Raw genomic sequence first — 27,722 nt, 5'->3', positions numbered from 1 at the left:
TCTTCTTTTAGAGGCTGATTTGAGCTGGACTTTCCTATCTTTCTCATATATTTACCATTCTGAAATCAGTAGAGTAATAGTTCTCTGTCTCAAACATCTATCGTGAGAAAATACTGTTTAGCATTTGAGTTCTCTGTAAACAGGACCTTATTGTATTAGCCTCAAACACTATATTTCCTTTCTACTTCACCTCAGGGAATACTGGTAGAGCCATTAGTTGTAATAGTCCCTATTATTTCTAACTTCCATTCCAACTTAATCATCCTCCTGGTTATAGTTTTTCACTTTCTTTTCTGAAAATGAGAGACCATGGCCTTAAATGAAGAAGGGAAAGAGACGAACAATTAGTGAATACTTGCCCTGTGCCATGCTCAGTGCTTAGGTGTTACCATTTAAGTCTTACGGCAAAACAAGTAGTAATGTTTGGAAAAGTAAGTAACTTGTTGATATGAGAAACTGAGTGAAGATTTGAGGCCAAAGCCTATGTTGTTTCTATTGCATCTTATAATTTTAAAGATACGTAATTTAAATAAGATGTAAGGAGAAAAGTTCCTAAGGAAGGTTTTGGGAAAACATTAAAGAGAATGGATTCTCTGAGGGTGTCTTCCTGCTTAAAAGTCAGAGTTGTTAAAGGAGGTATAGCGTGGTGTTCTGGAATGAACAGCAAACTGGGACTCAGGAGACTCAGATTATAGCCTTATATCTGTTCCTACATGACTTTGGGAAAATAATTTAATCTCTGGGCTTTAGTTCTCTCATCTGCAAATAGAGTTGGTGTGGTGATCTCAAAAGTCCTTTCTATTCTGTATTCTCTTAAAATTCTTTCTGTACCTTTAATTCCACAAACTTGCATTTTCTTAATTCTTTATCCATTTGATTTATTTTAAATTTATTTGATTTATTTTACAACCTTTTGTGGGTATGTGTAATTTGCAGATAGATCCTTATCCCTGCAAAATAGAAGGTATCATTCCCTAACTTTCCCAGTGGCATGCAGCTAGTGTTTCAAACCCATGTACATCTTACTTAAAAGCCCAATTCTTTGCCTTCACATTATGCTGATTTTTTCCTTTAGGAGATTCTTATGTTTTGTAGTTCCTATAATATAAACACTAGATGAACTTTTAAAAAATGGAATTTACCTGAGTAAACTGAACTGTATTTGTGAAGGCATGTTATAATGAAAACAAGCTATTTATGTCACTTAACTGAATATTAAAAGTACAGGTATAGGTAAGCATTCTTTTTTTTTCCTTGAAATCAAAATGTTTATCTGATGGGTAAGATTAATCTGAGAAAAATTAAATGGCTGCTTTTCTATTTGTAACTACTGTTGCAAAATTCTGTTTTTTAATGTGTTGAGTACATATAATACCTCTGTGTATTCCCAGACAAATATGTGTACCTCTGCTATTTAATTGCAGACCCATGAATACACTGACTTTGACAGGCCAGTTCAGTTTTGCTGAACTTCACTCCTGGGTGGTTTTTTGCCTTCCTGAAGTTCCTGAAAAACCTCCAGCAGGAGAATGTGTGACATTTTACTTTCAGAACACCTTCCTGGATACACAACTTGAAAGTACCTACAGGTAAATAAAACTTATTCCTGGTTCACAAGTGTTTTTTACATAAATGGAACTTCTAAATTTTCATAAGTTTTAAGGCAGTAATAATTTGCAAATAATATGATTGAAAAACTATACTGTTTAAGAGAATCTGTTGAAAAACAAATGGAATTAATGAGTTTAAAAAATGATTGACTAAAGATGAATATGAAAGAGCAATACCTTTCCAATTCTCAGCCATAACCGGTTAGAAAATAAATTGTTTAAAAAGATTCTTCAGAACAGCAATAACAATAACAAAATGTTCATATAAAATCTGTAAAAATATTCTTTATTAGAAATACATAGAACTTCATGAAGAAAACTTTAAAATTTTATTGACATTAAAGACTTGATTTAATGGAGTAATATATTTTATAGTTATCAATATGAAGACAGTGTAAACATGCAAGTCCTTCCCAAATTGATTTGAACATTTATCCTAATTCCAGTAAGAATTACAAGAAGAATTACCATTGAATTTCTTTGTGCAAAAATAGGAAATGGTTCAAGAACTTGAGAGCTTAGAACATGCGGGCTTTTGAAGCTCCCACATTGAGGTGAAGGTCATTATTCCTTGACACTCTTCTCAAGCTCCCAGTTGCCCTCCTGCCCCCTTCACTGTCACTCCCTACTCACCTCCCATAGGCTCCCCTAATTTCTGTTTCCGAATATAGTAGAGGCTAAAATTTCCTTCTCCTTTGTTCTTTTTCTGAATGTGTTGGGTAAGGCTGATTTCTCTACATCTGCTTTGAGCTTGTACCCTCATACTTCTTTAAGGTTTTTGCATTCTCATTCTCTCACATCTGTAGGTTGTTTTTGTTTGTTTGATCTTTTGTTTTTGTTTTTTAATTTTGTTTGTTTGGAGGGGAGGAGGTTTCTTATCTTCTCTCTGTCTCTGTCTCTTAAAGCTTCTCTCACTAAGCAGTTTACTGAGGTATTCTACTTTCTGCTTCCTAGCTGTGACTTTACCATGCTAGGTTCTGGTAACAACAGTGAACACATAATTTTACCTCTGAATATAGCCTTTGGGACCAAGAACTCTCCAGAAATCTAATTGGTTTTAGCATCAGTTCTATGGGGGTGTTTCACTGTATCCTCCAGGGGATCTTACCTGTGTAAACCTGGAATCATGACTTCAGTTTTGAAGTACCACAGCGAACCTCACGTTTTAATCATAGCAGACAATTTGACAGGCCCCTGGCATACTACATATTTTTATAATAGCATACCTTTGCTTTTTACCATTCTGTGTCTTTAAATATTCTTTCCTTAATAGTCAAAACTCCACTTATTCTTCAAGGCCCAACTCAATAGCTACATTTTTTAAGTCTTCCTTGATTCTCTTCTCTGTTCCCATAACATTTTATTCTTACCTGCCTTAGGTTTTTATTGTTATTTTTTTTAAGTATATAATAATTTTTATGTAAGCTTGTCTCTAAATCAGATTGTAAGCTCTGGGCAGAGTTTATTTCTTAATTAACTTTGTATGTATCCTCCAAGTATCTAACACAGGGCTTTGAACATAGCAGTACTCAATAAATGTTTTTTGTTCCATAAAATACATATATATGGAAGAAGTATAGAAGCATGTACTTTGGAGACAGACACACTTAGGTTTGAATCTGGCTCCGTGACTCACCAGCTATTTGCTCTTAGCTAGATTACTTAACTTTCTGGGTTTCAGTTTCCTTTCTGACGAATGGAAATAGTAGCACTTACTTCACTGAATTGTGATGCTTAAAGGAAGATAAACCATGTGAGTCATTCCACAGTGCCAGGTACTGTATAAGTATTTAATGTTAAATATCATTAATTAAAATTGAAGACTAGTGAAAAAAATCTCATTTCTAACACATAATTGGGATCAAAATAAGTGTGTATTATTCATCTTTCTAGAAAAAAAGAATTAGCATTTGCCTACAGCAGTCAATATAAAAGCAAATAAAAAGGCAACACTGAATATGTAAAAGATGGTATATATTAATTAGGAAAATTTTGGTCATCATAAAAAGGAACCATGGGCTTCCCTGGTGGCGCAGTGGTTGAGAGTCCACCTGCCGATGCAGGGGACACGGGTTCGTGCCCCGGTCTGTGAGGATCCCACATGCCGCGGAGCGGCTGGGCCTGTGAGCCTTGGCCGCTGAGCCTGCACGTCTGGAGCCTGTGCTCCGCCACGGGAGAGGCCACAACAGTGAGAGGCCCGCGCACCACCCCCCCCCAAAAAAGGAACCAAACGTAAGCAGGCTTAACCAAATAAAAGGAACTTATTAGCTCATATAACTTAAAAGACTAGCAGTAGTCTGCCTCAAGCATAACTGGATCAGTGGCTTAACTGATATTGTCAAGACTTTATCCCTTTCCATTGCTCAGCTCTGTTTTTGTCTTCTCTTGGCTTTCCTATGTAGTGCCATGGTGGCCACCAACAGTTCCATCCAGCTTTATATCTTTTCAGCTACCATAGCCTCTCTTTCCCACTAGTTCCAATAAAAGTCCCAGGATTGAGTATCATGGTTGAGTCGTGAACCACTGTGCGCAGGTGTATGGAATACGCTGCTGAAAACTTCCTCCTGAAGTCTCAGAAATGGGGTTGGGGCCAGTGCCAATGAAACTATATGGATTGAAAAGGGTGAGAGAGAAAGAGAGAGAGAGAAGGAGGGGTTCCATAAAGAAAAAGAAGGGTCCTGTGAACATAAGAAGTGGCAATGGATGCTGGGCATGGAAGAACAGAAGATGTTACTCTTAGGTTTGATATTAGCTTTCTTTTAAGGATGAAGCATATAGTCATCCTGTAATTTATGTGATTACATAAAAAAACTTATGTGAAAGCAAGCAATTCTAAATGCATTTTATATACATAAGGGGTTAGCTATTGGAAATTTTATTAGTGAAAATGAAAAAAAGGTGTTTTAAATGAAGAACTTATATAAATTGTATCTTTCAGAGGCATGTGTCTAACATCTTTTATTCAGTTTTACAAGTATGTTTAGAACTTGAATTGCTACAACAGTAAAGGGTTACATGTTTAAATATGTTTTACATTAATAATGAGATGTGTATATAAAGAAATCTAAAATTAAATGAAGTCTAAACACAAGGTCCTAGTCGCAAAATATGTATTTACTGGACATATTTATTGGATGTATTTCCTTCTAAAGCTGTTCTTTTAAAAATATTAATTTTATAGAAAAGGTGAAGGAGTTTTTAAATCTGACAACATTTCTACTATATCCATCCTAAAAGATGTGCTCTCTAAAGAAGCTACAAGAAGGAAAATTAACCTCAACATATCATACGGTAAAAAAAAAAAAAAAAAAAAGAATCATTCTTTCTGTTTTTGGGGGGGTTGTTGTTACAATAAGAATGTTCCTGATCAAAGTGACTTATCTAATTGTGCCTGACTCAACTTCTTCTAGAGATAAATGAAGTATCAGTCAAACACACATTAAAGCTAATCCACCCAAAGCTGGAGTACCAGTTGCTTTTGGCTAAGAAAGTGCAATTAATTGATGCTTTAAAAGTAAGTATTTGTGTCACGGGACTCATAATCATTATTTTATTGTGATGGGATTTCTAAAATTGTAAAGACCTTAAAGTTTTCCACTTTAAATACACTTTACACTGGATTAAATTTTGTACATTAAGTGCTTCTGTTTTTAATTTTAAATAAGGAATTGCAGGTTCATGAGGGAAACACAAACTTTCTGATACCAGAATATCGCTGTATCCTAGAAGAGGCAGATCACCTACAGGAAGAATACAAAAAGCAACCTGCACATCTTGAAAGACTCTATGGTTAGTGAACTATTCTAGAATACCTTGTCCTATTTATTTTCTACTGGCTGTTTGCAAAGGATCACATGAGAGAAGCTGGGCAGAAGGAGATAGGCAAAGATTACAGCAGTCATGAACCAGTAACAACCCATGTACTGCCCAATATATTTATTTTGTCAAGTTGGTTTTAATGTTTAATATTTTTACTAGATAAAATACAAATAAATATTAGGAAGTGAAATAAGTGTAATGCAATGAATTAATCTATATATATGAAGAAACCCAGTGTGAAATGAATGTAACCTGTGAAGCATTACAATTTAGGCTATATTTCACACAAATAATTTTCAGTTTTTATTGCTATTCTGAAATATCAAAATGCAGCATTTAATATTTTTATGCAAAATTTAATAGGGGGTATATATGTGCTGTGTCAATTTACGTTTAAAACTCATTCTGCTTTGGTGGTGAGAAGTTGAATGTTTCACAGTTGTATTGAAAAAGCAAGAGCAAGAGGGAGGAAGGAAGGAACAGCTTAAGGAAACATTTTTTGTGATCTTTATATAAGACCTATTGTGCATAGCATGCCTATTTATTTATAACATCTTTATAATCATGGGGGATATTTAATCCTTACAACAGCTCTGCAAGGTAGATAGTGTTATCTCTGGTTTTCACATCTGTAAACTGAAATCTGAGCTTAAGAATGTGTTGTCACATAGGTAGGTGGTGGCAAAGCCTTCATTAGAACCTCCTCGCCCCCAAATGCAAGTTTTTTGCAGTGTGCCGAGTCTTCTGTATAGTCAGTTGGTATCATCAGTCCATATTGATCCTTAAGATCTACCTAATGAATTTAGTTTATGCCCAGAGACTTGCTCATAAATGGTAACAATAATATCTAATATCTTAATATTTACTCTATGGCAAACACATGATCTTTTATCCCCATTACAACTTAGAAGATGGGTGGTGCAGAACCACCATATCTTATCACCAATTCCACAGTCCAGAGAGCTTTGAAATCAAAAACTTTGTTCATAAATCATTTGGCAATAAATCTGACTTGATCTGAATTAATGATAAAACCTCACTTAAACTGATACGAGGTTATTTATAGTTTTTTTATTCCACTTAGTATGAATATTCATATATTTTCTTGCAGAAATATTATGTTTTGTTATCAGATGCTGCCACTCACTTTCCACGGGTATTATGCCATATATATGGCATATTATGGTATATTCCTTTTATTATCTTCCTAAAATATGAAAAATTATGAAACACATCTTGCATCAAGAGTTTTGGATAAAAGATTGATAGCTTGAATTATTCCCACTATATATATGCAAAAACTCAAAGGTGAAATAATTTGCCCAGATCTTTGAAACTAGAAATATTTGCCTTCAAGTCAAATCCTAAGAATCGTCAACATATAGATGGGATATTTTAATTCAGATAAAGCTGTTATGAACAGAATATGTCTACACTATGTCAAAATGGTCAGCCTGGTGCAAAAAAAAAACCCCACTTATTGTAATTTTATATATACCAATAGCAGTTCAAAAGTGGCCAGCAGTTGACTGTCTGAATTAATAGCTTATAACCAATTGTTAAGAGGGTTATTAGCCAAATGATTTATATTTTGAAACTTGCCTTAAAATCCCCCCAAATATTTTTTAATGCATCAATCCTTTCAGATTTCTGTATGTTAAATAATGGAATTACAGGTGCTTAGAAATAGATTATCAAGCAGTCGCTTACTTTCATTAAATAATGTGTCATTAATAGAATTAATGACAGAAAATTAACATTTTTTTCTTTATAGGCATGATCACCGATCTTTTCATAGATAAGTTCAAATTCAAAGGCACCAATGTAAAAACCAAAGTGCCTCTTTTACTGGAGATTCTGGACAGTTATGACCAAAATGCATTGATTGCTTTCTTTGATGCTGCATGAAATATAAATAAGGTAAAGTTCCAAAGAAGCTGTATGTTTAAAAGAAAAATGTTAAAATAGAATTGCAAGCTAACTGTATATACTTTTATTTCAAGTGCGTTTTTTAATATTACCTAAAAATATATGTTACGACTTTTTTTTAGTAATGTTTCTATTTTTTTTGACAAATGCAACTTTTTAAAAATAAAGAGAATTTTTATTTTTAAAACAAGTGGAATGATTATAAGGGATTTTAATGAATTTTTTTCAAGTGGATGTTTTATAATAATCATCATATAAAATAATTATTTTATAATAATTATAATGTTTATAATAATCGAGAACTATTTGGAAAATAAAAATATATTCAAATATTTAATAAGGTAACACACATATGTATAAACTGCTTTACAGTTTTCAAAATGTATTTACGTATGTTACCTCATTTGATCTTTTTTCTTTTAATTAATTTATTTTTGGCTGCGTTGGGTCTTCGTTGCTGTGTGCGGGCTGTCTCTAGTTGCGGTGAGTGGGGGCTGCTCTTTGTTGCGGTGTGCGGGCTTCTCGTTGGGGTGGCTTCTCTTGTTGTGGAGCACGGGCTCTAGGCGCGCAGGCTTCAGTAGTTGTGGCTCGTGGGCTCTAGAGCACAGGCTCAGTAGTTGTGGTGCACGGGCTTAGTTGCTCCGCGGCATGTGGGATCTTCCTGGACCAGGGATTGAACCCGTGTTCCCTGCATTGGCAGGCGGATTCTTAACCACTGTGCCACCAAGGAAGTCCCTCCTCATTTGATCTTGACAACATATATTGATTATTTTGTCAAATCATGTAAGAAAACATTCTCAGTGAGGTTAAATGTTTAAGAGGACATGCTATTATTTTGTAAAGGTGGAACACAAGTTCTGGTGCCTGGATTGCGTTCTGGTTACTATGTATGTTGTCAACCAGGGGAAATAACAAATTTTTTTTTAGGAATTGAGATTGATTTACAATTGATTTTGCCATTGCTTGGTAATGTTTTGTGACCCATGCTCAGTTTGTAAAATACTTGAGTTGGCCAGGGAAATCAGCAGAATTTGCACAGACTGGGGGGATCTTAACTTGATGTGCTGTAACAAGTAGGGCTATATACAAGTATACTACATGTGAATAGTGTCGAAATAGTGATAGCTTCTTAGATTTTCCTGCACTAATATCCACTGATTTCTTTTTTATCATAAATGGAGGGAAATATGACTTTAAGGCTATGGAAGTCATTAATCTTAATTCATATTTTATTCATATTCAGGTGAATATTGTACTTAAAGGTTGTTTAAAATACCATAAGGATTACAATAGAAAATAAACTATTCTGTGTGTTTTTAAGAAGGGCACACTTATGAATTTGTTGGAAAACAACAGTGCTTCTTAATTTTATACCATTATATTTATTAGTTATGTGCAAGCCTTGTATATTAAATGTGAAAATTTGTTAAAGGCACATATTGCTAAGAGAGTTTTACTTTTATAAGGTCATATTGTTTTTACTATGTTTAAACAACCTTCATTTCTAAATAGAACACATAATTATATCTAGGTCACTAGAATTTTACTCCGTGCTTTTTGTCGGCTGCCACACCTTGGGGAAAAAAAGAAATAAAAATTAATGACTGTCTAGTTGAATTTCTTGTAGTATATTACTGTTTGTTACATATATCAACAGTTCAAGGTGGCACTTTAAATTAATTGCATCTTCATTAGGAAAAATAAAAAGCATAAGTCTGTGAAGAAACACCTAAATGGTAAGATGACATTATAGTCTTCCAATATTATATGTTACATAAGCAGCGTGTTAAATGATTTATGCACGTTATTTAATACTAACGACAACTGTATAACGCGTAGATATTATTCCCAATTAACAGATAGGAAAATTGAGAATTGGAGACACTGAATAACTTGAACAAGACCACCAGGCCAGTATGTGGCCGGATCAGATTTTAGACCTTGAGAAACTAGTCAGTCAAGCTAACTGGAGGTCCTAGGGCAGAAGGCCGGGGCGGCCCGCTACTAATTGCTAAAGTTTAATTCAGCTTATCCTAGTGACAGCCCTTGCCCCGAGACAGGGACCGCCTAGCGGCCCTATTTAAAGTCACAGTAGACTTAGGCCCCGCCTCCCCGCCGGGCGCGCGTACTTCCTCCTGCCGCCGTTCGACATCTCTTCGCCCCGCTCCGCCCCTGCTCGGTTGCCTTCGCAGCCGCCTTCACTCGCCTGCGACCGCGTCGCTCAGAGTGACGTCACGGGCCTCGGCTCTTTTCATTGGTCCATTTCAATAGTCGCGGGATACTTGAACTGCATGAACAGCCGCCGCTCCGGCGGGCTGCTTGCTTCATTTCGGGGGCGTCCTTGGCCCTCCACGCCCGGCAGTGCCTGCCTCCGCCTTTCACAACCTCCTCGGTCCTACACGATCTCGAGCGGGCCAGCGGGTGGGTAGGCTGGCCCGAGCTGCGGCGGGCGGGTACGGCTGGAGTGCACCTAGGCTGGTCGGCGGGACGCAGTGCACGCTGCTTGGCGCCGCAGGCTGATCCCGCCGCGCCCCCGGGAGCAGTGATGTTGGGCAGCTCCGCGCCCGGGCCTGCGGCCCGCGAGGCAGGCTCGGCGCTGTTAACATTGCAGCAGACGGCGCTCCAGGAGGACCAGGAGAACATCAACCCCGAGAAGGCGGCGCCCACCCAGCAGTCCCGGACCCGCGCTGGGCTGGCGGTACTGAAGGCCGGGAACTCGCGGGTACCAGCGCCGCAGCAGAGGCCTAAGACCCGACGGGTAAAGCAGTGAGCCGTATCTGCAGGAGGGTGGGCCGAGCGGGAGTTTTTGCATGGGTTTAGCCGGCAGAGGAGAGTGGCGAGAAAGCATCCCCTGGCCTTTTCGCGGGAAGCCAGGATCTGGAGTCCCTTGATCCCTGGTTTTCTGGAGTGTAGGATGCCACATTACTCCCATTAGTTTCTCCCATTACTCTCCCTGCCAGCACTCTGCGTTTGTGCTGCCTGTCCGCTCTCCTCCATTGGGAGTATTTTTCTATAGATAACGAAGTCGAACCAAGCCCTACAACCTGCGTATGGTCTTTGCCCGCCTCCACGCCTTTCTCTCTGCTTTTAAGCCCCAGGCACTGCTCGGACTTCCTTCATCCTCCCCATATGGTTAAGAGATTACCTCTGCTTTAGGAAAGGGTATAAAAAATACTTCGCTTTTGGTCAATTCCGCCATCTTACCGAATTTGCTCTGTTGCTCCACCCTGGGGCGAAAGAGGTAAACCACTTTTTTGCCATCTCTCCTAAATTTGGCATTTTTCGGCCTGCCACTCCACCCATCTCGTGGCCTTGATTAGTTTTGCCCAATTCCACTTAGTGTGACTCTAAAACCCTTGCAGGAATGCCTGTGACAAATTGGAACATCCCTTCTTTCTCCGACTGACTACTCAAGTTTCCTTGTCTGGATCTTCCCCCCTAAAGTTTAATTTTCCTGTTAGAGTAATTGGGAGTAAATGCAGTATAAGGGGATGAAAGCAGAACAAAATTCCACTTAATAGGCTCAAAGCCAGTTATTTATTTTTTAGGTTGCACCTCTTAAGGATCTTCCTATAAATGATGAGCATGTCACCGTTCCTCCCTGGAAAGCAAACAGTCAACAGCCTGCATTTACCATTCATGTGGATGAAGCAGAAGCAGAGACTCAAAAGAGGCCAGTTGAATCTAAAAAACCAGAAAGTGAAGATGTCTTGGCTTTTAATTCAGCTGTTACTTTACCAGGACCAAGAAAACCACTGGTACCTCTTGATTACCCAATGGATGGTAGTTTTGGTAAGTTTTAAAGAAAATTTATATCAGATCAATGTAATCATAATTACTGAATAGACTGGATTAATGAAATTTTGCTTTTCAAAACATTATCTTACCTGATCCTTAACTACATTATGAGTTAGGTTTAATGTAACAAGCTTAGAAAGGGTGTGACTTATCTCAGGCCTCACAGCTAATCCAAGACCTAGTGACCTACAAAAGGATCCTAATCCCGTGCTCCTTCTGGTACACTGCTAATTACATCAATTTCATTAGATCTCAGACTTATTTTAATCTGACCCTGGAAATGTTTGCTTGACTGGGAGAATATATTTCAGTTGTATTAAGACTCACTTTGTACATACCATTCTCAAATAGAGTGCTATTTGAGAATGCAGCTTTAAATACTGAGATAGCCAACACCTCTTCCACCTTTAAAACTTTGTTTCTGTAAAATCAGTCTGAGTGATTGTCTGATACCAGAGAGGGACATTGTCCTCCTGTGGGTCAGAGTAGCTGCTATAGACAACTCTTTGTGCTGCTTCTTTACCATCAGGCTATCTAGTCACTGGACAGCTCACTAAATTCAATCTCAGCTTTAGTTCTATGGATGAGAGGGGTAGCAGTGAAGTCCTATGGAAATAAAATAATTGGTGTATTTTTATTTAAAATCTGCAACAAATTTTAAACTCAAACCTTGAAGTAAAAAGAATGGATGATATTTTTTGCCTTCAAAGATAATTTAAATTTACCAAAAAAGAATCACCTGTTGATTTTAGTGTTAATGTGTTTGAACTGCCCATAAGAAATCTGAGTTTCTCTTTAGCACACTTGTTAGCCCTACTTCTAGTTATTGCCTGGATTGTGCTTTGAATGTTAGACTTAGGGGTCTGCAAACTCTCTTATGACAAATCCTAGATATCTCCAAACGTGGATCTTAACTTTGTCCTAGCAAAACCAGTGTACTCCTGTCATGGGAGATGAAGATACTTCAACATAATACCTGCTCCTCTAACTCATTTTCCTGTTAATGGTTTGTCAGTACTTTTTCTTGTTAATTAAAATCATTCCAAAACTAAGTGGACATAGGTACTAAAATCAGAGTTAAATCTTCTATGTACTTTTTCATAACAAGCTCTTTTTAGTTGGATGAAATCAACACATTGGTAGTTTGGGACTCCTTAAAACAGCAATCACTTTTAGCTCTTAAATTAAGTCAAAAATGAAAAGTGAACTTCACTGTACTTTTGAATTCTCCCAGAGTCACCACATACTATGGATATGTCAATTGTATTGGAAGATGAAAAGCCAGTGAGTGTTAATGAAGTACCAGACTACCATGAGGACATTCACACATACCTTAGGGAAATGGAGGTAAAGGCTCTCTGAATCTACTTTGTACACTATTTGTTCACTGTGGTGAAAGGAAATTGAGGATGTTTTTAAGTTTTTTAACTGCCAGTGAATTACTCTAATGCTCTACTTAAGTTTCTAGCATATAGGCAGCATCTGTTAATGGTAGAATAATCTAACTGCAGTTTTAACACTATACTAAGTAACCTTCTCAACAGGTTAAGTGTAAGCCTAAAGTGGGTTACATGAAGAAACAGCCAGACATTACTAACAGTATGAGGGCTATCCTCGTGGACTGGTTAGTTGAAGTAGGAGAAGAATATAAACTACAGAATGAGACCCTGCATTTGGCTGTGAACTACATTGATAGGTTTCTTTCATCGATGTCTGTGTTGAGAGGAAAACTTCAGCTTGTGGGCACTGCTGCTATGCTGTTAGCCTCGTGAGTACAACTTGGTTTGTTGGGTTAAAAGTGATTAGTAGTATCTTTCTGTGTAGGGAAGAAATTGTGATTTTTTAAAGTGTGACATTTTTTTTGTGGTACGCGGGCCTCTCACTGCTGTGGCCTCTCCCGTTGCTGAGCGCAGGCTCAGCAGCCATGGCTCACGGGCCCAGCCGCTGCGCGGCATGTGGGATCTTCCCGGACCGGGGCACAAACCCGTGTCCCCTACATCGGCAGGCGGACTCTCAACCACTGCGCCACCAGGGACACCCCTAAAGTGTGACATTTTAACATACTATACAAGGCAGGGAGTCAGCGACTACTTTAGGGATGGTGGAGTGGATGAAACTTTAAATTTAGGACATTAATTTTCCTAGATCTGGATTTCAGGGCACCTTGAATGAACCTACAGACTGGCGACATTTTAATACACCAGGACTAGGTTACAAGGTGGTTCCTTCCACTTTAAAGTACTTTCTGGTATATAGGCAAAATCTTATGTTTTCTCCATTAAGACATGACAACTAAAATGTAAATTATTTTTCTAAGGAAATTTCCTACATTTTCAGTTACTTGGTGAACTCTGGCATTATTCCCATCTTGGGAAGTCAGTCTCTCACTTATTTCCTTTAACTGAAGTGGGAGAAATATTTGGGGCTTTTAATTAGCATTTACCTAGTCTTGGCTAGAAATGGTCAAGTATCTGTGGAAACAGGCAGCTGGTTTTGGATTCGTCCCATTTATTCTGCTTAAAGGATTTCAAGTTGGGATAAACAAGCTTGCTTTTCTTATAAAAGGACTGATTACTTAAAACTTCTTTCATTGTAGAAAGTTTGAAGAAATATACCCCCCAGAAGTAGCAGAGTTTGTATACATTACAGATGACACTTATACCAAGAAACAAGTTCTGAGAATGGAGCACCTAGTTTTGAAAGTCCTTGCTTTTGACTTAGCTGCACCAACAATAAATCAGTTTCTTACCCAGTACTTTCTGCACCAGCAGTCTGCAAACTGCAAAGTTGAAAGTTTAGCAATGGTAAGTTCTTTTCATTTTGTTGAATGAAGATTCTACAGTCACAATTGGGGGAAGCTCTAGTTTCATTATACAGCCTTGGTCAAGGGATTTAGTATTCTGGGGACAGGTTAGTGCTGCAGTATGAAAGAAAGCCTATCATTGGCAAAAGAAAACATAAATGGAGAAAGCACTAGGAATAGTGGTATGAGGATGAAGTCTTGGTAAATGGTAGCCAGAAGAGTTGTTTTTAAAGCTATTAAAGGAGGAAAAATACAGGATGAGAATGAAGCAAAATGATAGTGAATATATTTAAAGATGTGGCGATGGTTGCTACAGAGCCAGTCTTAAAGATAACAAAATATTCGGTCAGAAGGTAAGGATTTGAGTTTTGAATTCCAGAACTCTTATCATAAAGTATATTTATTTTTTCATTCCAGTTTTTGGGAGAGTTAAGTTTGATAGATGCTGACCCATATCTAAAGTATTTGCCATCAGTTATCGCCGCAGCAGCCTTTCATTTAGCACTCTACACTGTCACGGGACAAAGCTGGGTATGTATGATGATGTCCTCACACATCCACCTTGTGCTGTAAATGCTTGTGCCAGATAGGTTAAGTAACTGTCCTATACAACTGACAGTTGTCTAGATGTACTGAACTGGAAGAGCTATTCAACCACCTACACTGTTGAAAGCATTTTGTCTTACCTGTTTAATAGCATCTGTTAGGTAGAAAGTTTGGTTACTATTAATGCTTGGACTTGAAAGGTGTGCTTGAAGAATTCAGGCCATAAGACTTGCTATTGGCAAGGAAAATAGTAAAAATTGATCGAAGTTAGCGAAAGAGCTTGAGAAAACTGGAAGATGTTAGTTGGAGGTGTTAGGACTGAAGTTTAACAAAACTCAAGCTTAATGCCAACTACTAACTTGTATTCAGTGTCTGTTACTAAAAACAAAACCCAGTGGTTCTGTCCTCCCTCCTGCAGCCTGAATCATTAGTACAAAAGACTGGATATACGCTGGAAACTCTAAAGCCTTGTCTCATGGACCTTCACCAGACCTACCTCAGAGCTCCGCGGCATGCACAACAGTCAATAAGAGAAAAGTACAAAAACTCAAAGTAAGAATTAACAGCAGTAGATACCAAAGAAGCTTGCTTTTCCAGGCTATCGTATGGTTCAGAGATCCTTGACATTTTAACTTTATTTAAGGGATTCACAAATCAGGCACAGCCTCCTTAAGCAACTGTTCTCTTAGCAGCTGTGTTTTGAGCTTCTGTCCTGTATTTGAGGGAGAAGAGGGGAGAGGAATGGGGGGCATGCATGCAAGTGCTGGGGAGCAGACTATGGTTTTATAACCATTAATTCAAGTAGACAGAAACAGCATTTGTGAGTTCCTAGTATAAGTTTCATTCTATAATGTTTCACCCAATAAATGTTTACTAAAAATGGATTTTTTTTTCCCTGCTTACAGGTATCATGGTGTTTCTCACCTCAACCCACCAGAGACACTAAATGTGTAACAGTGAAAGACTGCCTTTGTTTTCTAGGATGTAAATCACTCAAAGTATATGGTGTACAGATTTTATCTTAGGTTTTAATTTTACAATCATTTCTGAATACAGAAGTTATGGTCAAGTACAAATTATGGTATCTATTACTTTTTAAAGGTTTTAATTTGTATATCTTTTGTACATGTAACTACCTTAGATATTTGGCTATTTTTAAGTGGTTTTTGTTAAAGTATTAATGATGCCAGCTGTCAGGATAATAAGAAATAAATTGATTTGGAAAATTTGGTTTGTAAGTCAAATTTAATTTGAGGTAAAAATTTGACTTCAGAATGTCACTCAGAAAAATTAATTTTGTTTATTAAAGCATGGGGACTGGGAAGGCTTCTCCTTCCAACACACAGGTGATGACATTCACCTCCCTAAGGAACGGGGCCAACTGTCTGACTTGGTCATAATGTAAGAAGACTCTTTCAGGTCTTTGTACACACTATGAAAATGCTTTTTCATTCATCAACTTTTACTACACTTGACCTAACCAAAGTGACAGTTATTTAAAACCTGTTTTAAAGAGTTCTCCAGACGTTTATTTTAAAGCATAATGTAAAAATAATGTAAAGAACTAGATTCTATAATGGGTTTGTGAATAATACCCAAGGTTGTTAGCACTGAATAAATACCTTTTTAATAGTTATATACACAAATATACAACTATGTGAACTTTAATTAGCAGCTCTCTTCTTTTTTCTCTTTTTCACTGGCTTTTTACTTGGTGCTTTTACTTGTGTTGCACTGATGGTCTGTGTTCTGTGAACAAAGTAAATTAACAAGTTTTAACAGTATTTATTAGTACTAGGAGCTTACTTTTGCCACCTATGACAGAAGAATACTGTAACCTTGAAAGGCATCCAAGCAGTTTTACAGACCTAATTCTATAAATCTCAGGTTGAAGAAACCCAGAGAGCAAGCTTCTAAAAAGTCTTGAGTATATGTATACATTTGAAATAAACCAGAAATTTGTTACCTTATTTTCTTCGGATTCTTATCTGGCTCTAAAATGATCATTTCTTCTTCTTCACTGTCTGAGAGCACTATAGGGGCATCTTTTAAGAAAATGTTAAGAAAGGAATATAAGTTTCAGATAGAGAGCCCAAGCAGCATTTTGGGTGGAGGCTTACAGATCTACTATTGGTTCTTCCCTGAGGTTATTCCTTGGAACTCTAAAAAACCTTATGTTTGCTTCTTTAATAGAATTAAAGTGAGGGGGATAATTCTACATACATGTGTGTGTGTGTGTGTGTGTATATATGTACACACACACACACACTATACACACACACAGAGCGTCTTATAGAACCAATTTGGAAACAAGTCAATATGCCAACTGAATTCCTTGTGCTACTCTTTGAATTTGTTAATTTTGAAGATCTAGATTTTAAATTTATCCCTATTACAAACAACACTAAAGGGAAAAATACCTAGAAGCAGAATTACTGGGTCAAAAGGCATATACCTTCCGAAAGACATTTTTGCCAGATCCCTCCAGAAACGTTTCAATTTACACTCTAAGAATAGTATATTAACCCATTTTCCTATACACCCTTGCCAATGTGTTTCTGGCCATTTTTATTTAAGAATGCAAATCCAAATAGAAACAGAAACAAAAAATGGGCAAAAGAACAGAAACGTCTTTCTGTTCTTTTGCCCATTTTCCCCATGAAACTTACTACATTAATTCTTTATATTTAAACAGTTTTCAATTACTTTCTCCTTATTAGAAAAATTTCACAAATATATAAAGGCATATGGAGTTTAAAAAAAAAAGTAACATTTATCAATAAATAGTCCCTGTGTTTAAGCAGCTTATGTTGGTGTAAATATATAGTAAATACATGGAACGAGGTCTGGAAGAATAATACTAAATAGAAGTGACCACTGGGGAAGCTGAATAAGGGTCCCAATTAATGGGGATTTTTTTTTTTTTTTTTTGCCTTACAAAAAACCCCAGCAGGTTCTCAGTAATATTTACAGGCAATAATCTTCCTTTAAGGCAGGCAGGTATGTGCATTACACACCGAAACATTATCACCTTCACTATTTTCTCAGCCAGATTTAATAGCTGCATCCTTTAGTTCTCTACCAACCTACTTCCTAGATCCTTCCTTGTTTGATTTATTAAAATTTAGAATTCTTCACACAAGCCACATTTCACTGCTCAGTAGCTACATGTGGCTAGTGGCTACTATGCTGGACAGTGTAGAGACAGAACGTTTCTAACACTGCAGAAAGTTCTGTGGATGGCACTACTGTAATATATGTTATGATACTGCCTTTTTATGTTTGAGTCTAGAAACTATACAAAAAAAAAATAGCACACAGGAATGAGATTTTAAGAAACTCATCCCCTTAAAACTGGTCCGGATAAGATACAAAAACAGACAAAAAAAAACCCTTTAAAATAAAAAATGCCACTCCCTTCACATACCAAAGAATACCACTATTCCTCAAAGATAAGCATATTCTTGCAGTTAGCCTCAACAGTTTAGTTGAAATTTAAATTACAAAATATTTAGCCCCTCTAAAAAACTAATATAAAAATAAGATTCCTAAAATAGGGAGATATATATATACATATTACATATAGCCATAAAGTATCACATACCTTGGCTTCCAGTATTAGAGACTTCTCCCGTGTCCATTTTTATACTATCAAGAATAATAGCTTCATCACTGCCACCTTCATCTTCCTCTTCCTTCTCAGAGTCTTCAAGATCACCCCAGGAGTTTTCTATTCCCTCTCCAATTTGGGCGGTTCCAGGAGTCCACAGCACAGGTTTCGAAACACTTAGCAAGTTAAGAAAACTGAATAACAAAAATACTGCTATTTGATGCAGTGCTGAAAATGATTAGAATGAAAGTTTTCTTCCTTTAAGATTGATTGAAGTGTGCCTCAAATTATTAGGAAAAAATTTACTAATAGCTATACTATGGATGGCTGAACAGTGAAGAATAGTGTATAACTCAGGTTAAGATTTTATGGACACAATGGGTGAGAAATATCAAGAGACACACTTGCTCTGAACATTTTAGTTGCAGTAATAAATCTGGTGAATGAATGAACTTCAAGAACAACGTGGGGACTTCCCTGGTGGCGCAGTGGTTAAGAATCCACCTGCCAATGCAGGGGGACATGGGTTCGAGCCCTGGTCCGGGAAGATCCCACATGCCGTGGAGCAACTAAGCCCGTGCGCCACAACTGCTGAGCCTGCGCTCTAGAGCCCGCGAGCCACAGCTACTGAAGCCCGAGCGCCTAGAGCCCGTGCTCTGCATCAAGAGAAGCCACCGCGACGAGAAGCCCGTGCACCACAACGGAGAGTAGCCCCTGCTCGCCACAACCAGAGAAAGCCCACATGCAGCAACGAAGACCCAACGCAGCCAAAAATAAATACATGAGTAAATAAATTTATTAAAAAAAATAAGAACAAGGTGTAATAATGTATAGTGTCTGACCATGCCAGTGAGATTAGAGAACAATTTTCCAAAGGAAAATGAAATGCTGTAAATTGGTTCTTAAGAGAATTTTCTGGTTTTGGTAGGATAGCTGAAGAGAAGGTAGATGTTACACCATCAACTTAATATGACTCATCACTATCTTGTCTTATATCTTAAATGTTTTTTTCTAACAAAGTACGGTGTTTCAGAAAACCAATTTCCATATGCACACGCTTCACAGAGCCCTAATAATGCCCAAAGTGTTATGAATCTTGTTTTTACCAAAAACACCCAGTAAAGATACACTTCTGAAGGAGGTTCAGCTTCAGAAATGATTTCTTCTGCTTTCTCCTCTACATCGGAGGTATCAATAGGGGCCTTTTCCATTCTAAATGCTGTGATCCTTTGATTTGCTATAGATTCTGCAAAGCCAAACTTTCCACCTTCTTTCCTGTGTGGGTTTTTTTGGGGAATTGGGAGGGAAGGGGGAATGAGAGATGGGAGAGAAGACAGGAAAGGAAAAAAAGTTAACTATTTTATCCTTTTGATAGATCAGAAATTGGATGAGAAACTATTTGACTAACTTAACCCCACCAATTTACTATGCCTATCAAGTGAGATAATAAAAAGTGACTATAATTAACCATTTATTAAACCATGTGCCAAGCATGTGTTATGTACTTAAAGCATATTATTCTCCAATCCTCAAACCAGCCCCACCAGGTAGGCATTAACTTCCCATATTACAGAAGACACTAAAGTGCTGAGATATAGCTGTTGCTTAATGTCACACAGTAAGAAGAGATGGGAATCAACCCCAGTTTGTATTCTTTCTGTTAACATGAGCTACTGGATTCTTTTTTTCCTAAGAAAATGTTAACTTTTTAAACAAAAAATATCATGTGGCTTTTTAATACAGATTATGTGTAAACTGGAATACAATAAATAGTTCAATCAACTTTCAAAAAACATTTAGTATATTCAACTGAGATGAACAGATAGGGAAAGACTGAGTGTAAAAACTGTATAGTCATGCTTGTGCGAGAAAAATCCTCAACAGAAAAATCTATAACAAGACCATTCAGTTCTAAAAAAATCAAACTTACCTAACTTTCTGGTCGTTCTCCAAAGCTTTCTGTATTAGCTCTGTAATTTCTGCTACCTTCACACCAGCTATTTTACTACATCTCAAAACCTATTTATAAAAGTGAACTCTGTTATTTAAAGACAACAAATCAAGTAGCTTTCTCTAACAAAACTAAAAACATGAGATTAGTTTTTCTACCTTTGCAATTTAAGCTTTTTTAAATATGAAAATAATACAGTGTAAACACAAATTAAGGCAAGATGTGAGAGCTATTTTTAAATGTTAAGGGAACTGACCCCAAAACTTTTCTATGACAATGTAGAAGATACCACTCAAGAGGTCACAGATACACTAACTTCCTTTCTGTCAGTGATCCATAGCTCTGTTCAAGACAGGGCTGCACAGTGTCCCCCGGAAAGCTGTATCAGGATTTTAGTTTAAAAACAAGAAAAAGTTTCTAAAAAGAACAGAGCTATTTGTAATGAGGTGGATGGACCTAGAGTCTGTCATACAGAGTGAAGTAAGTCAGAAAGAGAAAGACAAATACTGTATGCTGACACATATATATGGAATTTAAGAAAAAAAAATGTCATGAAGAACATAGGGGTAAGACAGGAATAAAGACACAGACCTACTAGAGCATGGACTTGAGGATATGGGGAGGGGGAAGGGTAAGCTGTGACAAAGTGAAAGAGCGACATGGACATATATACACTACCAAACGTAAGGTAGATAGCTAGTGGGAAGCAGCCGCATAGCACAGGGAGATCAGCTCGGTTCTTTGTGACCGCCTGGAGGGGTGGGATAGGGAGGGTGGGAGGGAGATGCAAAAGGGAGGGGATATGGGAACATATGTATATGTATAACTGATTAAATTTGTAAAATAAAAAAAAAAAAAAAAAAAAGGAATAACCAAACAGGTTCAAGTTACCTCTAGCATCCTGATAAGAATAAATAATCCAAAAATGAAAAAAAAAAAAAAAAAAAAAAGAACAGACCTATTTTTAATGGAACATTAATCAAATCAAAGCACTGACTTGATCTTTTAGCAGCATTATCCCACCACTGGATTGGATGGTACAAATCTCTCGATGCTTATTCATGGCAATCACCAGCAAGCCATCCATTACACGTTCTTCTCGTTCATTGGGATCCACCAATAAGTATGTTCTGAAATGAATGTTAAACGGACATGAACATATCTGAAGCTGAGTGCTTGTCAATTTTAAGCTAATGGATATTTTTAAAAGATAGCATTATAATAAGGTCAACACAGTGTAGGTCTGAGCCTATGAATTTGAGTCACTTTAATCTGAAAAGAGACAACAGAATTATTATAACATTAATTTGGTTAATTTTAAAGTTTCCCTAATATCCTGTACTCTGAAATTCTTCCAGGTTCTGCTAATGGCTCGTTACAAAAAATTACTGCCTATTTCCACACTGTCCAATGTTAGCCTCTAATCACATGTGGTTACTGAGCCCTTGAAATGTGGCTAGTCCAAACTAAGATGTACTATTAGTATAAAATACTCGATTTCAAAGACTTAGTAGAAATAAAAGAATGTGAAATATCTCAGGAATAATTTTTAAGATATTGATTATATATTAAAATATTTTAGATATATCAAATAAGATAAAATATCAAAATTAATTTTACCTGTTTCTTTTTACCCTTTTAATGTGGCTACTAAAATTACATATATGGCTCATGTCATAATTCTACAGGACAGTGCTGGTCTATTTCCCTCTAATAAACTTCTATACTACAGTGACTGAAAGATGAAAGCTTTTCGCTAGTTCTTAGTCATAAAATTGCTAAAATATTTATACATCTCTTTGTTTCTAAAGAGATTTAAGGCTCAAGCTTTCATTTAAAGGCGCCTTACATGGACCTAAGATTCCAGGTTTTCTGTAGTAGGAGGAATTAGCAGTGGGTTGTGAAGAAACTGCTGGAGAGCTGAAGGAAAACGATTTTTTTTTCTCATCTGTGAACGTTTCCGCCTTGTAACCTGCGCCTATCCTACAACTATTCCATATAATATGCTCCTCAAATATATTCCAAAGTCCTCTTCCATTAATCCACAGTCATTCTCAGCCTACTTTCCAAAATTAGAGCCTAACATCTGTACACCTCTAGGAAAGATACACTACCATGCTGTGGTAAACTCATAAACGTATAAGTATGCCATGAAAAGAAAAATGTGAAGTCTCTTCATTAAAGGAGAATTTGTCACTTCTACTGAGAAAGCTCTTAGTTCTGAGCATTTGTCAAGTAATGCTCTTAAGAAAGAAAGAAAATAACTATAAGGTGCTCTAATATTAAACAAGGGGTTTGTTCGTTTGCCTACGGCACATTTGAATGGAACAAGAAAGTTCCTAGCTGCATTTATAATTTCAGCCATGACAAGGACGAGACTTACCCTTGCTGGAAGAAGGCAAAACTGACACAAATGGGCATGTGGTGGATGCTCAATGGTACAGGATCACGTTCTTCAAGTGTATACTGTTTGAAAATAAAAGTTTCAATAATTACAATCACTAACTTATAAACGTACAAAAAATAATCTTGTACATCAAATATTAAAATAAAAAATGAAATCCCTTTAATCTTCAGTGAGTACCTAAATAACTTCTTTTGCAACTACCTGTTTGACTTTGCCATTCATCTTCCTTAAAACTTTATGTATTTGTCAAAAAGCTTTATTGAGGTATAATTTACATAACATAAAATCCACTGTTAGTAAATAATTCACTTTTTAGTAAATATATAGTGAAGTAACTATCACCACAATTCAGTTTTTAAAACATTCTCATTGGGCTTCACTGGTGGCGCAGTGGTTGAGAGTCGGCCTGCCGATGCAGGGGACTCGGGTTTGTGCCCCGGTCCGGGAAGATCCCACGGCCCGTGAGCCGTGGCCACTGAGCCTGCGCGTCTGGAGCCTGTGCTCTGCAACGGGAGAGGCCACAACAGTGAGAGGCCTGCGTACCGCAAACAAACAAACAAAACTCTCATTACTCCGCCAAATTCCCTTAAGTGTGTTTGCAGTTGATTATCACTCCCAGTCCCAGCCCAAAGCAACCACTGATCTATCAATACTTTATCTCTATAAATCTGCCTTTTCTGGACATTCCATGTAAGTGGAATCAAACAATTTTCAGTCTTTTGCATCTGCCTCCTTTCAACTCAGCATGTTTCATCCACCTTGAAGTACACATCACACCGGTAGCTTGGTCCTTTTTACTGCTGAATAGTATTCCACTGCGTGGATACACCACACTTTGTTTTTCCATTCACTAGTTGACGAACATTTGGCTAATTTTCAGTTTTTGGCTGTAATGAATGCTGCTGCTATGAACATTCACATAGAAGTATTTGAGTGAATGTATACTTTCATTCTCCTTGAGTACATTCTTAGATATAGAATTGCTAGGCTGTATAAGTTTACACTTAACTTTTTAAGAAACTGCCAAACTCTTCCAACATGGCTGTAACACTTTACCACCAGCAATATCTCTACAGTATTTTTTAATCAATGTCTTTTTTGTCTACTCATCACTCTATATTTTCTTTTTTACTTCCATATACCACCTCCCCTCTCTAAACATGTCTCTATTGTTAATAAAACTTTGTCTACACCTCTAAGTCTTTCAAGAGTCTGCTCCAGTCTAATTCCTAAAAACATCATCATGAATGACATCTTAGAGAATTTGGGCATCTGATGCTTCCTTTTATAACTTCAGGAATCAAATTATCACCACAGTGCACTTTCATTATTCTAGCATGTAATTTATATAAATTGAAATTGACATACTCTGCACAAAAGAAAGGACAATGTAAATAGTATAGGTCCATAGTTTTCAAAAGGTGGTCCTTATACCAGCACTACCAGTATCACCTGGGAACTCTGTCAGAAGTACAAACTCATACATCCTATCCCCATTCTACTCTGAGGATGGAGACTAGCAATATGTTTTAAGTCTTCCCAGGTGTTTCTGATGGGTTTTTGCCACACAGTAAGAACAAGCATCTCACTGTGAAAATACTGAGAATTATGATTTTTCACACATGCCCCCTAAGCATAAACCAACCACTTAATCTAATGCTCAATCCAAAGAAGTAATCTAGTTCTATTCTAAAAAAACCAGGATAGGGTAAGCATTCACTGACAAAACTTTAATACAGGAGATTTAAGAGATTTCAAAGGTAACTGTGACCATATTTTTTGCCTTGTGAACAAATTTTAGAACATACTTAATTGCCATGTACAATAAGACTTCATTAGAAACAAGCTGTCTGCACAGCAAGGATATTCAATCATTCATAAGAAGGAGCCTGGCTCACATCATGGAAGCTTACCAGTGTTACTTCATCTCCTTGGACAGAGACATCAGGCCTTCGGAAGTGACATAAGGCTACAATTGCAGCAATGCTGGCAGCATCAATAATGTTTCCATCATGATTTAACAAATGTAGGTCCACGCGTATTTGCCAAACCTGAATGTGAATTCAAAACAAAAATAAATCCTAAATAGTCACAACCAGAGGTTATTTATAAGGAAAGGTAACACTATGTGCAAATTTTTCTCTTGCTGTTAAAACATGCAGTTACTCCTTCTATTGTATCAATAAAAATACATTTAGAAAAATGTCAAGCCAGACCAACACCTGAAATACCAATAGTTTACCTTTTTATGAGTCATTTGACAACAGTAAAATATATACTGTAAATAAACAGAACCACTCTACATTTAGTACTAAGATTCCCCTAACTCCAAGCCTAATGATATTTTTATTGTGTCTCCTAACTTAAAAACCTCAAACTCTTAGGTTTTACTTGACAATATTTATGATAACCTTACAAGTAATGCAAATAGTATTATATTCAAGTATAGAATGTGGAAAGGCCAAGTGACTTCTCTGGAGTCAAAAAGATGGTTAAAATACTCTAATCAAGAATAAAGTTCTAATATCATCAAATAGCACAATATATTGAGAGTAATATTTCCAATGTCGGACTACCAATGACTCACTATGCAGCCCTGTGTAAGTCAATAAACCTCTCCAAATGAAGGATTTAATCAGTTCTTTAGCTCTTCATCCATAAAAAAGGAAAACATTACCTGCTTCTATCAACTCACTTAAATAACATAAGAAAATAAATGAAAGTATGTGAAAAACCACAAGTTCTTTGAATAAGAAATTTGTATACAAATCCAAGTTGCTATTTTCACCAATTTTTTTGTCCCTCCAAAGAGATATGACACAAAGTTCTATGGGTAGCACTCAGGAATATGTGAAGTGAAGTGAACTAGAATAAAACTGAATTAATTGAAGCTCTGAGAATGAAAGTATAGATACAGGGATCCACGAATCAACAATACTCATCCCAAGATTAAGAATTTTGGGCATATTCCCCACCTTTTCACCAGCAACAACACAGAGAGATTCAGTGTCTATACACTTCGAATTTCTTAGACATCTTTCCAAGAGGCGATTCAACTTCACCAAGAGATCTGACTGCCTATGAAAACAGGAATGGGCTAATGTCATGAAATATAACACCAGGCAGTAAAACAATAGCTCACCCCTGTTAGGCTCTTCTCTGGCTAAAGCAGCTTAAGAAAAAGATTTAAATACCTGCCAGGTTCAAAAGCTGGGGCAGCCATCTGAGAGAGTTCAAGGTTAAAAAAAAGAATACCTTCTGTTGCCCTATTGAGTTTTGGAGAAACAAGTTCACAGGAAACCTGTCCAAGAACTCTGCAAAGATAAAGTACAAATCTGTTAATTAAATGTATTTCCTTTCCAATTAAAAAAAAAGGAAATCTAAAAATTTTCAGTCTTACACTACGTTGAGTAATAACATGTTCAGTATGATATATCATTAAAGGTTGAAGTTACCTACAAAGTATAGTAGTAGAATACATACAGAAATAAAACACATATTGGCATAACCAAAAAGATGACAGGGAAAAAAATATCATTACAATATTTACTATTCCACAGATTTTTAAGAGTCAATGACCATTTCTTCTCTTTTCTAAAACAAATATTTAGTGATACAAGATGGCATGCAAACTTGAGACGTCCTAAGAGTTTTCTTATGGCATGGTTCACCAACATTATCTGACCAATATCCTCAGAACTTCCAAATGAATATTAAAAATCTAATTCTCATGTCACTCAGGAAAAGGAGGAAAGTAGGCCCTACTTAATGACAACAAATGCAAGGAACAAATTCAGTGCAATCACTGCTGGCTGTATATATGATTCACAGGGATCAGAAAGAACTATGTGATACTCATGTGACGGAAAATATATTCATGATTAAAAATGTAAAGTGTGACTATAAAACCAAAGTCTTGCATTAAAGAAATACTTATTTTGGGCAGCTAAACAAAGTATTGCCCAGACTTATCTGCTTTGTAAACTGAGTCAATCAAGTTCTTTTAAATTTCTCCCTATTGAGCTTATACCTAATTTGAATACTTTGTTACCTTGTTTTTCCAAGTTCCACAATGCAGCACCCATAATCTGTTCCAAATGAGATCTTGATGTTCCTATAATCATAGGTTTGTCTGCCATCCAGCCGCTGTAAGCACAACATTCCTTTATTCCTAATACAAATATTTATTACTCTGTGCTAGGCAGTCCTTGGGCTAAGCACTTGGAGCTAAGTGTGATCCTAACCACTCCACGTAGGAGAGTGGAAACTAGGTGCCCGAGCACTGACAGTCGCTGGGGTGACCTGAGCCTTGGAAAGAACCCACCGGAGCCAAATAAATATTGGGGCCTTGGGGGAACCCACCGGCCGCTCACCCCGGGGCTCCCGGGGCCTGCGAGAGCTAGGTCTGTGTGCCCAGGCCGGAAGGCTGCGGGCCGCCGCGCTACCCGAGCGCTCACGCAGCGCCAAATTCCCGGTTTACCTTTTTCTCTTCGATGGCGCGGAGTAGAAAGCGGCGCTCGCAGTTTGAGAGTGGCGTCTCCTTCATACTGTCGGGTCAGGGGACGCACAGGTACTGGAATGCGTCGGGAGAAGACACCCTGCACCTCTTCACGCGCACCCTGCTCGTACCTCGGCGCAGGAGATTGACGTCATCAAAGCTCGGCAGCTGAAGTTGGAAAAGCTAAGGCTGAGAGACCACCGCTAGTGCGCAGGCTCAAAACAAAGTTGGACCAGCCGGAGCTGGCTGGAGAAGCAAAAGGAGGAGAAATTCTGAACGGAAAGTTCTGTTTGTTTTATTATAAAGTGTAGCGGAGAAAAGGACCCCGAAACAACCACCAGTGATAGAAATTAATGTCAGTTGAGCGCTCTCACACTTCACTCTATCCTCAGTTCTAGCGGAGTAGGCTAGACAGGTATTATTGCTATTTTACAGATGAAGAAGTTGAGATTTAGCCAGTAAAAACCTGTAAAAGCAGAGTTTCAGCAGATTCATTGGAAAAACACTGGAATGAGCCGGCGTAAGTGGAGCGGAGAGGAGAGAAGAAAGTTGAGATGGTGAGCTGGGGTATTTTTACGGGCTGACGGTGAAACCTCGGAGGACTTGAAAAATTGACAAGAATTGATAGTATTAGCAATTTGTAATGGTGTTATACCTACCGCTGGCTGAAACAAAATTTGTTGTTTATTTCTTACAGTCTCTCCAGTTATTTTAAGGCGATAAGCTTATTTTTATAGGCGTAGAGGAACTT

The 27,722-nt window shown here is 37.4% G+C and overlaps 3 protein-coding genes across 5 annotated transcripts in view; 2 read left to right on the top strand and 1 right to left on the bottom strand.

Annotated features, from left to right (window-relative positions):
- BBS7 (Bardet-Biedl syndrome 7) overlaps nucleotides 1-8,989 on the top strand; it is a 44,017-nt gene extending 35,028 nt beyond the window's left edge. The window contains exons 15-20 of one of the 3 annotated variants that reach the window (XM_060105593.1): nucleotides 1,425-1,589; nucleotides 4,792-4,901; nucleotides 5,021-5,124; nucleotides 5,276-5,399; nucleotides 7,204-7,349; nucleotides 7,837-8,989. In XM_060105593.1, coding sequence (XP_059961576.1) covers nucleotides 1,425-1,589; nucleotides 4,792-4,901; nucleotides 5,021-5,124; nucleotides 5,276-5,399; nucleotides 7,204-7,337 — 637 coding nt within the window. In that variant the 3' untranslated portion in view covers nucleotides 7,338-7,349; nucleotides 7,837-8,989. Of the gene's footprint in view, nucleotides 1-1,424; nucleotides 1,590-4,791; nucleotides 4,902-5,020; nucleotides 5,125-5,275; nucleotides 5,400-7,203; nucleotides 7,501-7,836 lie in introns of those variants that run through there. The other 2 variants (XM_060105603.1, XM_060105583.1) reach the window with 2 other exon arrangements.
- A 619-nt stretch (nucleotides 8,990-9,608) lies between these two features.
- CCNA2 (cyclin A2) lies at nucleotides 9,609-16,475 on the top strand. Its single transcript, XM_060105630.1, has 8 exons — nucleotides 9,609-10,116; nucleotides 10,907-11,150; nucleotides 12,391-12,503; nucleotides 12,701-12,924; nucleotides 13,753-13,960; nucleotides 14,377-14,490; nucleotides 14,924-15,057; nucleotides 15,411-16,475. The coding sequence occupies exons 1-8, from the start codon at nucleotides 9,904-9,906 to the stop codon at nucleotides 15,457-15,459; spliced, it is 1,299 nt and encodes a 432-aa protein (XP_059961613.1). The 5' UTR covers nucleotides 9,609-9,903; the 3' UTR covers nucleotides 15,460-16,475.
- EXOSC9 (exosome component 9) lies at nucleotides 15,756-27,107 on the bottom strand. Its single transcript, XM_060105616.1, has 12 exons — nucleotides 26,954-27,107; nucleotides 26,525-26,619; nucleotides 25,668-25,787; nucleotides 25,449-25,551; nucleotides 24,387-24,524; nucleotides 22,450-22,532; nucleotides 21,064-21,196; nucleotides 20,046-20,134; nucleotides 19,244-19,390; nucleotides 18,110-18,291; nucleotides 16,472-16,550; nucleotides 15,756-16,254 (listed from the first exon to the last, which is right to left on the bottom strand). The coding sequence occupies exons 1-12, from the start codon at nucleotides 27,017-27,019 to the stop codon at nucleotides 16,170-16,172; spliced, it is 1,320 nt and encodes a 439-aa protein (XP_059961599.1). The 5' UTR covers nucleotides 27,020-27,107; the 3' UTR covers nucleotides 15,756-16,169.
- Between the last annotated feature and the right edge of the window lie 615 nt (nucleotides 27,108-27,722).

Source organism: Mesoplodon densirostris, chromosome 1 (assembly GCF_025265405.1).
Source record: "Mesoplodon densirostris isolate mMesDen1 chromosome 1, mMesDen1 primary haplotype, whole genome shotgun sequence".
Taxonomy (NCBI): Eukaryota; Metazoa; Chordata; class Mammalia; order Artiodactyla; family Ziphiidae; genus Mesoplodon; species Mesoplodon densirostris.
Note: the sequence above shows the minus strand (reverse complement) of the source record. Positions and strands in the feature narration are given on the sequence as shown.

Coding starts and splice junctions, on each gene's coding strand:
- EXOSC9 (XM_060105616.1), bottom strand. CDS start 27,019: ATGAAGGAGACGCCACTCTCAAACTGCGAGCGCCGCTTTCTACTCCGC. Junction 22,533..24,386: donor AAGGAGATGAAGTAACACTG/GTAAGCTTCCAT, acceptor ATTTTCAAACAG/TATACACTTGAAGAACGTGA. Junction 21,197..22,449: donor TTTGCCTTCTTCCAGCAAGG/GTAAGTCTCGTC, acceptor CATTCATTTCAG/AACATACTTATTGGTGGATC.
- CCNA2 (XM_060105630.1), top strand. CDS start 9,904: ATGTTGGGCAGCTCCGCGCCCGGGCCTGCGGCCCGCGAGGCAGGCTCG. Junction 11,151..12,390: donor CCCAATGGATGGTAGTTTTG/GTAAGTTTTAAA, acceptor GAATTCTCCCAG/AGTCACCACATACTATGGAT. Junction 14,491..14,923: donor CTGTCACGGGACAAAGCTGG/GTATGTATGATG, acceptor TCCCTCCTGCAG/CCTGAATCATTAGTACAAAA.